Source organism: Tigriopus californicus, chromosome 4 (genome assembly GCF_007210705.1).
Source record: "Tigriopus californicus strain San Diego chromosome 4, Tcal_SD_v2.1, whole genome shotgun sequence".
Classification (NCBI taxonomy): domain Eukaryota; kingdom Metazoa; phylum Arthropoda; class Copepoda; order Harpacticoida; family Harpacticidae; genus Tigriopus; species Tigriopus californicus.
Genome location: NC_081443.1, coordinates 9,975,659 through 9,986,803, shown reverse-complemented (window position 1 = coordinate 9,986,803; position 11,145 = coordinate 9,975,659). Strand labels below are relative to the sequence as shown.

The 11,145-nt window shown below is 40.2% G+C and overlaps 4 protein-coding genes across 4 annotated transcripts in view; 1 reads left to right on the top strand and 3 right to left on the bottom strand.

Annotated features, from left to right (window-relative positions):
• Positions 1 to 659: 659 nt before the first annotated feature.
• Positions 660 to 8,615, bottom strand: LOC131878840 (U3 small nucleolar RNA-associated protein 15 homolog). The gene is made up of 9 exons (XM_059224971.1): positions 8,422 to 8,615; positions 8,266 to 8,358; positions 5,033 to 5,341; positions 3,014 to 3,203; positions 2,046 to 2,269; positions 1,794 to 1,973; positions 1,581 to 1,720; positions 1,386 to 1,519; positions 660 to 971 (listed from the first exon to the last, which is right to left on the bottom strand). Exons 1-9 carry the CDS (start codon positions 8,530 to 8,532, stop codon positions 676 to 678), a joined length of 1,677 nt encoding a protein of 558 aa, XP_059080954.1. The 5' UTR covers positions 8,533 to 8,615; the 3' UTR covers positions 660 to 675.
• On the bottom strand, positions 3,772 to 4,773 carry LOC131878844 (uncharacterized). The gene has a single exon (XM_059224976.1). It carries the CDS (start codon positions 4,621 to 4,623, stop codon positions 3,817 to 3,819), a length of 807 nt encoding a protein of 268 aa, XP_059080959.1. The 5' UTR covers positions 4,624 to 4,773; the 3' UTR covers positions 3,772 to 3,816.
• A 203-nt stretch (positions 8,616 to 8,818) lies between the features above and the next one.
• LOC131878845 (EEF1A lysine methyltransferase 4-like) lies at positions 8,819 to 9,729 on the top strand. Its single transcript, XM_059224977.1, has one exon. It carries the CDS (start codon positions 8,897 to 8,899, stop codon positions 9,653 to 9,655), a length of 759 nt encoding a protein of 252 aa, XP_059080960.1. The 5' UTR covers positions 8,819 to 8,896; the 3' UTR covers positions 9,656 to 9,729.
• Positions 9,730 to 9,738: 9 nt separating this feature from the next.
• The window catches only part of LOC131878843 (uncharacterized), a 7,433-nt gene continuing 6,026 nt past the window's right edge, over positions 9,739 to 11,145 (bottom strand). Inside the window, exons 3-5 of the mRNA XM_059224975.1 lie at positions 10,872 to 11,124; positions 10,662 to 10,795; positions 9,739 to 10,041 (exon numbers count right to left, since the gene is read on the bottom strand). Of these exons, the coding sequence (XP_059080958.1) occupies positions 10,717 to 10,795; positions 10,872 to 11,124 (332 nt within the window). The 3' untranslated portion in view covers positions 9,739 to 10,041; positions 10,662 to 10,716. The remainder of the gene's footprint in view (positions 10,042 to 10,661; positions 10,796 to 10,871; positions 11,125 to 11,145) is intronic.

Sequence of the window (11,145 nt, the reverse complement as noted above, 5' to 3'; positions counted from 1 at the left end):
CATCATCAACATCCATGAAATCGAGACTTCTGCGCTAACCGTCGTCTAGAACTATCTAGCTCCAAGGCAAAAAGAGTGCTTCACCTTATACACTAAACCCTTGATTTTATTTGTCTCTTTATTTGCTCAGATATCTTTTCACCTCTCCCAAGATCCTCGGATTGAAATTGATAGGAAAATAACCCACGAGGCCCTTTTTTTCAACGAATATATTAGCATTTGATATTCAAAATAGTTCGCTATTTCCGCTCTGAAATGAATTTGAAGTAACCAATCGTCCCTAAAACACTCGCAATCAACGCAATGTAAGAGCTTCTTGATAAATGTATTTGAAAATGTAATTGAAAAGTAACCATGTTTGTACGAAAATAGCGACACCTTGTCATAAAAAAACACCTCTTTCTCCCGTTTTCTTAATATTATGAATATCAATAACCTCTGCCAATGTTGTAGGCAATCGTCATTCCTGACTTGACCAGCTGAACCTTGGGACATACTCCTTCAAGGCGTTCCTTTTTCATTTCGTTACCCCGCCCCTTCCTCAATTTTCCTTCCACTCTTAGACCTACCATCCATTCATGACCCTTTTGTATCCATTCTTTGTCAAAAGATGAAAATTAATAAAAATCCAACCTTCAATGTCTTACCAACAGAAAGCATGGAATTGATATTTGTTTATTGCAATAGCACTTTGTTCCACGTCAAATTCGGATAATTGGAAAGCGTTTGTGGCGTGGCCGATTGTTGTTGACCTTCCTTGGATTGAGTCAAGTGGGCGTGGCGGAAAGCGGACTCCTCCATTCTTAAGACGGGCTTTTCTGAGGCTAAACTGGCCTTCATCACCATATCCAGGGCCCCATGAAGGCCGAGTAATTGTTGGATATTGATCACCTCTCGATCCACTCGTTTTCGTAGTTCTACGAACAAACGGTCAATATTTGGGCTCTTGCCCAATTCATCCATGTATAAATCTGTAATGATGGGATGAATGAATATCTAAAATAGATTGAAGTCGGTTAGCTAGTTTTCCACGGTACTTGCTATTCGGCGTCTTTTAAGATTTGATAACGCTTAAAAATGTCTCAAAAGTTCATGAATTTGGCGACACTCATAGCGGCCGCTCTATTTGACGATGAAGATTTATGTCGGTCTCGAGAATCAAAATTTCAATAAAAGTAGGTTTAAACGTTTTGAAAAAAAGTCATCAAAGATCAAATCAAGGTAAAAAAGGGCAAAGACCTTAACACATCCACATTAACCGTAACTTAGTAGATCATTAGCCATAACTCTTGTCTCAAGAGGGTTGCGTTCTGGGAGGGTAAAAAGTATGTTATTGGCTTGATACAACCCCTAAATACGAGGTTCATTAGAGAAATAATACACACCTAACAGAAGGCTAGAGACTTCACACAGGAGAGCAGAGAATCTGTAGTCGTTGATGTACCGCGTAAGATACCGTAATACAGGAGTCAAGGACTTTTCATTGCGACCCCCTAGGGCGGCTTTAAGTCGTTGGCGTCTGAAAGGAAAGTTGTTAAAAAATGAACATTTGGTCGTTTCATCTTTCAAAGCATTTGCACCTTTTCAACTCCTCCAGGACACTGTAGGCGTATTGAGGCTTCTTTGTTAGTACAAATGGCTTGAGGACGCAATCCAAGGCCTTGGCATGCTCAAACTTTCGTAAGAAATAGTCGTGCTTGCATTCATGCTCACGTTGAGACTGTTGGGAAAGAATAGGTTCATGAAATGATTTAGACTGAAGGGTTCATGACATTATCTCTGATCGGACTTACCGGTTCGACAACGATATCCCCAGGTTTGGGCGTGAACTCTGTGAATCTCAAGTAATATTGAGCCGATTTCTTGGTCAATAGTTTCCTTTGTTCCAATTCGTTGGCCTCGGATTCCACTTTCCGATGGAGAAATTGGACCAACCCATCGGTCATTCCCGCGGCCACAAAGCTATCATCAGGCTACTCATTAAAAAAAAAGGATCGGATAAGTTTGGAGGGGGGGAGGGTCGGCATTGAAGAGATATTACGTACTGCCACGCCCATGGTGAGGATTGGCGAGGGGAACTTGAGGGCATGGACCATCTTGAAATCGGTGAGATCATGGAAGCGAACTTGCGCATCCAATGAACCGGAAACCAATCGTGTTTTCGAGTTGGAGAAACCTAAACAAGTGATGGTCTTGTTGTGCGGAGTCAAGACCTTTAAAGGTCGCTTGGAACCGGCCAATATGTCCCAGATCTTGATTTCATGACCACCTAAAATTGATTCAACAACATGATTACATTGGGTCTTTTTGGCTTGCCAACTTCCTCCAATTTAAAAAGCAAAATTTCAACTTTAGCTCTTTTTTCGGGTCTGAATAAGCGCATTTTCGTAAGCGTCAAAAATTTCAGAGGCTATCGCCATCTACCGCTCAAATCGCTATTTTCCTAAGAGAACATGTTTCTTGTTTAAAATGTCAGATTTGGCACAGTGTCAGACGAAATTGTTATTTCTTTTTCAGAGTGGTCAAGCTAGCATAATATTAAATCTGCACCACGTATGCATCTTTGTTCTCAGGAATAACTTTTTCCTAAATTGATGTACCGAGTTAGGCATGGGAGTCTCAGGGTGAGTAAACCTGATAAAAAGAAGAGACCAAGATCATGAGATATGTGTTTTTTGCAATAGCTAACCTGCCTTCACACATTGACATTTTTTTTACAACTAGCATTAAGAAAATAGTGGAATCACCAAAACCCTCGAAAGCCATTCCTCATTTGAAAACGTGGCACTTAATCAAGCAATTCATCAGAACCTATAATCGCTAGGCCTCCCTTTGGATTCAGTTTGTAACTCCCAGAGTGACTGTTAGATGGCAGGGCAAAATCACCAACTCTGATGTGAAGCGCCATCAGCGGTCAGTTTATCATAAATTATATATACCTTGATTGTGCCTATTAACTTGAAATTTTTTGCCACGTATCTTTCACGGCTAAATGTTGAAACGAATCAGTTACCCGCCGATATGAGGAGAGCGTCATTGGGCATGAGGAGAACGGATTCCACGGGGGATCCATGGTCGAAGGTCATGGAACAGAATTGGTCTGAGGATCGACGCTTGTCCCACAACTTGACCGTATGGTCATAGGAGCCAGATATCACGATATCCGGAGAGATTGAGGAGGCACAACCCGCTCTTACGTAATCCTACAAAGCAAAAGAAACCTGCTTGATTCTGGTAGAGAAGGTGAAAGCGATACAACAAGAGCAGACCTTGAAAAATAACCATTCTTATCAGAAAGAAATGCGCTGATACAGAACCAAATGTAGTACATTTCAGCTAATCAAAACATGTCAAGTCATCACTAGTTGTAACTCATATCTTCAAAAGCAAGACTTGATCTCAAAAAGAACTTTCTACCGATTTTTGCAACACATGTTTTAAGAGGTGTATAATTTTGAGGGATGCCTTTTGTCTTGTTTATTCGTGACTCTACATCAGAAACGATCATGTAAGTTGTGCTAAAAAATCGAATGTGCAAGTCTAGGTAGTGACATGATCGCCTGTCTATAGGTTCAAAGGTTGCAGGAGTCATGATCATCCCAAGATGCAGCGGAATGTTCTTATATAGAAAAAAAAACTTCTAAGAAACATTGCCTTCATATCTCTTTCACTCTAAAGATCAAACTCGCGCCAACTTTTGAACTCCACGCAGCAATCGAAACGAACCAAAAAAGTCTCTAATCATGATTCCACTCATTGAGCTCTTTCCAATTCAAGGACAATGCCACCTGAGGTTTATTCATATGAATCGATCTTTCAAACAAACAATTTCGTGGCAAAGAAATATCCCCAAACTTGATCGCCATCGTCACAACGAACCAGTTTCTCTTTCCAACCCCGACAGATGTCGTCGTAGTCGTGTTCCGTATAATCCCGGATCATCTCAGTTTTCTTCGGCTCAAACTCGGACAGTTCCCTTCTGAGGATCTCACAGAAATAAGGTGTATTGTCCACGGCATTCACCTTTCCAAAGCCAGCCCCTTCAATCACCTGACCGTATTCCCTCACGGTCAAGAGATTGTAGCCTCGTTGCTTGACATATTCCTTGAACCTCTGACTATGTTCCTGATCCCCGCGACAATAGTCCGTGATAAACAGAACGCCACCGGGTTTGAGAGAGCGATAGAACTTCTTGAACAAGGCGCTCTTATCCTCAATATGAAGGATGGTATCCCTACTATAGATCACATCATAGAAGCTCTCCGGATACTCCATGGTCGTGGCATCCTCTACATGGAATTGAACCCGGTGCTTCACTCCAGGTTCCATTCTTTTGCGGTAGTCTTGCGCGATATCGATCATGTTCTGCGACAAGTCGAACCCATTGACCAAAGCTCCATATTCTCGGGCCATGTGGAACGCGGAACCGCCGATACCGCAACCAACATCCAGAATCCTCATGTCCGGGGTCAGTTTGAGCTCCCGGCAGAACTTCTCCGTGGTTTGCTTGCCACCAGTTCTGATGTATGTCTCGCCAAAGATCCGCTCATATCGGAGGATGCCATTCTTGGTGTATTGTTGATTGTCCAAGAACTTTTGGAATTCTTCCGAAGTTTGACCCATGATTCAAGGCGAATTGGAGGGCTTGGAATTAGGCGTTCTAGATGGAGGACCGATCTTGCTCGACGTTCAAGATAAAGTGAGCCATATGAGAGATGAGAGACAAATAGCCTCTAAATAACATATGTGGATCAAGTCCAGTGACAAGTTCGGATATCTCAAACTGGGGGAGGGCAACAAAAAGTCACCAAGGACTATTTTACTTCAATGTTGACAACAGAAGTTTTCCAACAGCTTGAGGTCTCTCTCTCTCTCTCCCTCTCCCTCCACAGATTTTGAGAAAGTCAGAGGCAGGAACGGAATTTTTCACGCCACGTGTGGAGGATGATCTAGATATCCATGTACAATTCGATGACAAGATACTTGTCCGAAAATGAAACAGGTTCCTCCGGTCGTGCAATCATGTTCTTACCTTGTGACCCTCGAACTTGGTGACTTCCTCTTCAGTGGCGATATCCCAGATTCGTACTGTCTGATCATCCGAGAACGAGACCACGTGTTTCAGATCGGATAGAAAGTCCACCCGTTGAACGCTTTGGCCGTGGCCTTTGAAGGCCCTCAGCTGGGTTTTGGTGGCCAGATCGAACATCTTGACGGGTCCATCTTCGGTTCCAGCCGCGAGCAATTGGCCATCGGAGCGGAAGCGGGCGCCAAAAGAGCCTTCCTTGAATTTGGTGAAAGTCTTGTAGACACTGTTGCTCTCCGGATTGTACACTTGAACCTGCGGGATGAAACGAGCATATCATGAACAATGGATTTCCTATTTATCTAAGGATTACTTTTTAATAATACATGTATGTCGGTCTTTGGAAAAGGAGCGTGGAAAAGCCAAAAAAAAAAACATTTTCGACTCAGAATTGCTTCTCTCTCTTTTGACTTGACCGTTTCCTTTTCCAATCGCATAAATAATTTGATAGCCAGCCTTGAACCCAGACATGTTAAAATAAGTTTTATTTGTATTTATAATCATAATTATTTATAATATAAAATAATAATATTTATAAATTTGTATAAAAACAGATGTCCTTGAAGCCTGGCGTATATGACTGGATCTTTTGACTCAATGATGACAAACATGCTTAGAAAAATTACATTTCATAAAGGGAAAATCTTGGTAAGTGTTGAAGTATCGGTTGTGTGGATTCATTTATCCGTCTCGAAAGATTCGAGACCATTCGTGATTCTTGAGAGATCCTGAAAGACCCGAGCCGTTTTCATTTCATTCCAAGCATGAAGAGATAAAAACAATTTGTCTCTTTAATTCTTAGTTTTAACAAAATTTTGACTGTAATGCAGACTTTTCAAATCTTGGCGTTTTTATTCAATCCTCTAATCGAGCCTATAACTCATACCGTTAAACAAAATCATCATGAACACCATGAGGCAACCTTCACTACAAATGTAAGGAACAATGTAACTAGAGTCTTTTTATGCTTAAACTCGACAAATCGGTAATCTTAAACAAAAGATCGAAGAGCCTCGTTTAGAAACGTGCTTTGTGAGACTCGAGTCATTATGAAAACTCATTTACAAGCCTAGTTTTAGTCCTGAAATGCAATGGTGCAAGACCAAATAAAGAAGAAGAAAATGAATGTCACATGGTTTAGAGTTGACATCCCTCGAATCAATTCTTACAGTGGATCCCTGTCAAACTCCTCTCACGTCTTCCTTCCACTATTTTTTCTGGACAATCTAATTAAGATATTGGTGAAACATACTTGAAAGAGAGATCTTGCTTTTGTTAGCAAACCGTACCTGACCCGTTTGAAAAGAATGTTAAAAACACAAGGTAACTTGTTCTACGTCAAACTTAATTAACTTGAGTCGTTTGCTCAGAATCCCACACTTATATCATTTTTCAGCTTTCAAGACAATTCGAATCCAATAGATCAATTTCACACAAACACAGTCAAAAGTCAGCTCTTTTCGTGAAAGGTTTGTTATTGTAACATTATCCCTGAAGTTCAATTTGATCTCGAGACACAAAAAAAAATCATTCGATTAGTTTCTTGGTTGAAGGAGGAAGAAAATCCTATTCAATTTGGTCCTTTGTTGAGGGGGGGGGGATAAAATTCAATTCATATCTTGAAAACGAAGAGACATTGGGGAATTGAAGAGAATAGGCTTTCATATTCTTTTTTTTTGTGTCTTTTACAATATAAATGTCAATCGACAGATATCAGACTCTAGAGCATCAATTTCCACACAGGCAATGAATTCAAGGGAAATATGCACGAAATATAGGTACGTGGATAAATATATCCACGAACTGATGAGATAAAAATTTGAATTCATGTTTAAGAGAAAATTTGTGCCAAATGTTCTCTTAAATTACTCTAAAGCACATTCCTTTTTTAATATCTAGTGAGGCAATTTCGGATAATTCAGCTGAAGAACGAGGGCTTACATTATCAAACAGAAACACCCATCTACAGTAGCTTACATCACACTAACATGCTTTCTAGATATGCAACAGAACGAACTAATCAACTTCTCCTTGAAAAAGCAATCTCTAAATACCCGAGCATTGCCGAAGCTACATACATGTTTTTACTTGTGCATTATAAATGTCATTTCTTGGGTGTTGAATCGAGTTTCCGTACGGAAAGAGGTTTCGGGCATCAAAATGATATAGTCGGATACAGTTTTATGGACTAGCATCCATTAAAATAATATAGTCGGAGACAGCTTATGGATTAGGCATTGAGAGGGCATTACCTTTGACTCTTCCGTTCGATTGAGCCTGAATTTAAAATACCTAATCGCTATAACCTGGGGCCAGTCTCACTTAAAGGAAAATGCAATGCAAACAAAGCAATCATTCTGAAGCTAGTATCTTCATCCATATTTCAGTGGTTCAGGAAAGGACTAGCAAAAACAAAAAGGCATCTTTGCATCCCTTGGTTTGAGCATGTTTCACCACGATCTTTAGCTTTCTTTATTTCCATGGCTTTTATGTATGTATGTAAACTACAAGTGGGTTATGACTACTCATTACTTCATCTTTGCCTGTTGTTGAATTACTTCAATCTCATTGAAGTTTAGTGATAAGAATGCTTTAAAAATTAAATTATCTCTTAGGTAGTTTTTCTAAGTATTATGTATGACTTTGTCATGTTGATTGTTAGACCTTCTAGAATCGCTAATTACTCCGAAATAATGAAATAAGAGATCTTTATGGACTCTACTTTATGGCACACGTCCTTTCAGAGATCTACCTCTTGATGTCAATACTTTTTAGACTAAGTTTAACTTTTAATATTTAATTAATAATTTAATTAAAACCTCCCTTGTTTGACCAAACTCTTGAGCTGCTGCGAATCGCATTCTCTGTGACGGTAAGGAAGTCCGAAAAACATGAGAAAATAAATAAAATAAACATGGAAGGCTACAATGACCCAATAATCCCGAAATATTGGTGATATGACCTTCCAAACATAACTGTTTAGTCTATCGAATACAGCATTTCCAAAGGAATGTAAATTGAGTAACGATGCAGTTAATTGGGTCATAGGAACGGGACCTTGAATCCTTTTCTTTTCTGAACATAGTCGTTTCTGACAACCGAATGTCTGTGTTGGTATGCGGTATCTGGATTATAGATCTGCACAGTACATATCCATAGCATGTATGAAGACAACTCACTCTTGCTGATCCTGTGACAGCGATGTAATGAGGCGAAGTGGGGCAGATATCCAAGCACTTGACCGGACCCGATTCCTGAACCGAGATCGGAAACTAAAATCAAACCAACACAAGATGAAGATACTTCACAAATGCACGGAAACGTGGCCAAGATACCTGAAGTCCTTTCCAATAGACGCTATCTTGTGAGGTTTCCTGAGAAGATTTGGGCGGGAGCTTAACGATCGGGGTGGGTTTGAACTTATTGAGAGCCTTAGCCTCGAACATGATGAAGGTCAGTCTTTCTTTATTTAGTTGCCACACGGCACATGTGCTTCTTTTGTTTTTGTTGTCGAAGCCAAACCAGGGCTATGACAATTTTAGAAATCAAATATATGTGATTGTTCATCCATTTATATATTCCCTCCTAGATGGCAAGCATGTCAAAAATTTGGTACAAAACGAAATTTTGACGCAACATCAAGTCCTTTGTCAGATATCAAAATAGTTCTTAAAAACAATAGCTCGCTGAAAAAAGTCCGACCCTGAGAGTGAAAGTATCATCTCTCACTCAACCTCTTACCCACGCCTGTGCCAAAGTCTTAAATGCGGCCACCAGTTGGGCTTGATTGAACGACACGTGTTAATCAAAATGAGTGACAACGCTAAGAAATACTCTGACGTGAATTACTGGAACAAACGCTATGAGAGTGAAGACCATTTTGAGTGGCTGGGTGTCGGTCATGAACCCCTCTTGGATGAGATGGAGCATATTCTTTCATCCTTCCCTAGAGATACTCCCGTTCTAATTCTAGGTTGCGGTAACAGCCGCCTAAGTGTTGATTTACTCCACAGAGGCTTTACCGACATCCTGAGTACGGATTATTCCCGGATTTGTATCCAGAATCAACGTGCCCAATTCGCCCATGAACCGGGATTGAAGTGGGATGTCATGGACATGACCCGGATCCCACTACCGGATCAGTCTTTTTCAATAGTGATAGAAAAAGCCACGATAGATGGCTTTTTAGCCCATGAACCGAGTCCTTGGCGGGTGGGTGTTGAAGCTAAGGAGTTGCTGGACGCCTCGTTACGTGAGATCAGTCGGATTCTCAAGCCACATGGGCGTTTTTTATCTGTGACGTTTAGGCAGCCGCATTTTAGACTGCCCTTAATGGCCCGAATGGACCTGAAGTGGAATGTGAGTTTTCATGAGGTGCTTTCGCCGAATTCGTTTCATTTCTATATCTACCAAATGACCAAAGACCAGCCTTTGGATTTGAGTGGGCTAGAACATTTTTTAAGGCTTGGTGATGCATCTCAAAATGATAATGATTATCAACGAGTGGCGAGTAGTGATAGTGAAGACGAAGATTTTGTTATGAGCATATCCAGTAATATATTGACGTAGTTTTAATTTTTTTAAATGCTATGTGACACCTCTGAATTCGACTTTACAATCAATAATACACTATCAAATTTCAATTGATATACTTTGATTTATTTCGCACCAAGAGCTAACAATCTTGCGAATTCCTAACAAGATAAGCACAATTTCCATGAGTTTGAAGGAGTAGCATTTCCATTCGTCATTCCAAAACAACAACCCCAATAAATCCGTTTTTGGCACTCGATAACAAAAATCTAATTTATTTTAATAGTGTCCCGTTGTAGTTTTTATATTCCAACGAAGGAAGAAATAAAAGATGCAAATAGATATCTCACACATTTGTTCCAAACATTGTCAAAAAAATCCGTTTCGCTTCCACTTCTTCCACAAGAGTGCATACGAGGGCCCTAAAAGGCAAAGGAAAATAGATAATTGTCATTGATCACCTTGCTTTCATTGTTTGCAATTGCATTGTAGTTTTAGGGGGTAGGGTAATGTACGGATTACTAAAATTCATTATCCAATTGTCCGTGGCTAATTCCAAGGCTGCAAATGAGTCCTACTCGTTTGTAATAACTCGAATCTAACGAGTCTTATGGCTGATGACGCAAAGACTCGGTATCGTGTTATGCGAGTTTTTCGGAATAAAAGGAATGGTTCAAAGAACATCGCCAAAGTCTTTTGCATCAAAAGAATGATTCTCGAGCCCATGCAAGGAGTGCATTAGCTTAAGCCTTGTCATTTCTTGTGGAGGTTACCTTATGACAACGATGCTAATTTGAGTTCCAAGTACGTTTTAGTGGCCTCGGCATAACAAGATAACAGCCATAAAATAGAAATATTTGCAATAGAAAGAGAAAGCAAATTCTCAAAAGTCATGCGATTTGACTCGTCAAGATCCAACCAAGCCTCGGAGACTTATTTGCCATTTCGATTCGATAACTCTGAACAGTCAGTCTATGACCCATTATGTAGGTCTATTCAGAAACTGTAAAGGAGAAACAAGAAGTAGTAGATGTCTTGTTACTTCGTTTTGTTTTGTTTGGATCCCGAATTGCTACAGAAGTCAGAATGATAAGATCCTAATATCTGATCTTCGAATCAGTAACTTGACGCCTTGCTTCCAATTCTTCTTTCGCCAGCTCTCGTATTCGCTTTTGCCTGAAAACAAGAAATGCTGGATGTTAGGCACCTCGCATCAAACGTAAAAGCAAATCTCTTGATTGCAATATGATACCTGTCTTTCTTGGACATTTGAGAGGTCTTGAAGGTGAACTTCATGGTAACTGTTGTACGGAAGACATTTGTAATGCCTAACGTAGCCATGTTCAGCAGAAAGGACACGTGGTAAGGGGCTGCTCGGGTACAAATCACCATTAGTATAAATGGCACAAACATTATGCCTGAAAACTGACTGGCACGCAAAGGAACTGAGGTGAACCTTTGGCGTTTGATTGTTCCAATATGCTTCTTCCTGGACTTCAACTGATCTGAAAGAGAAAAGATTGCAC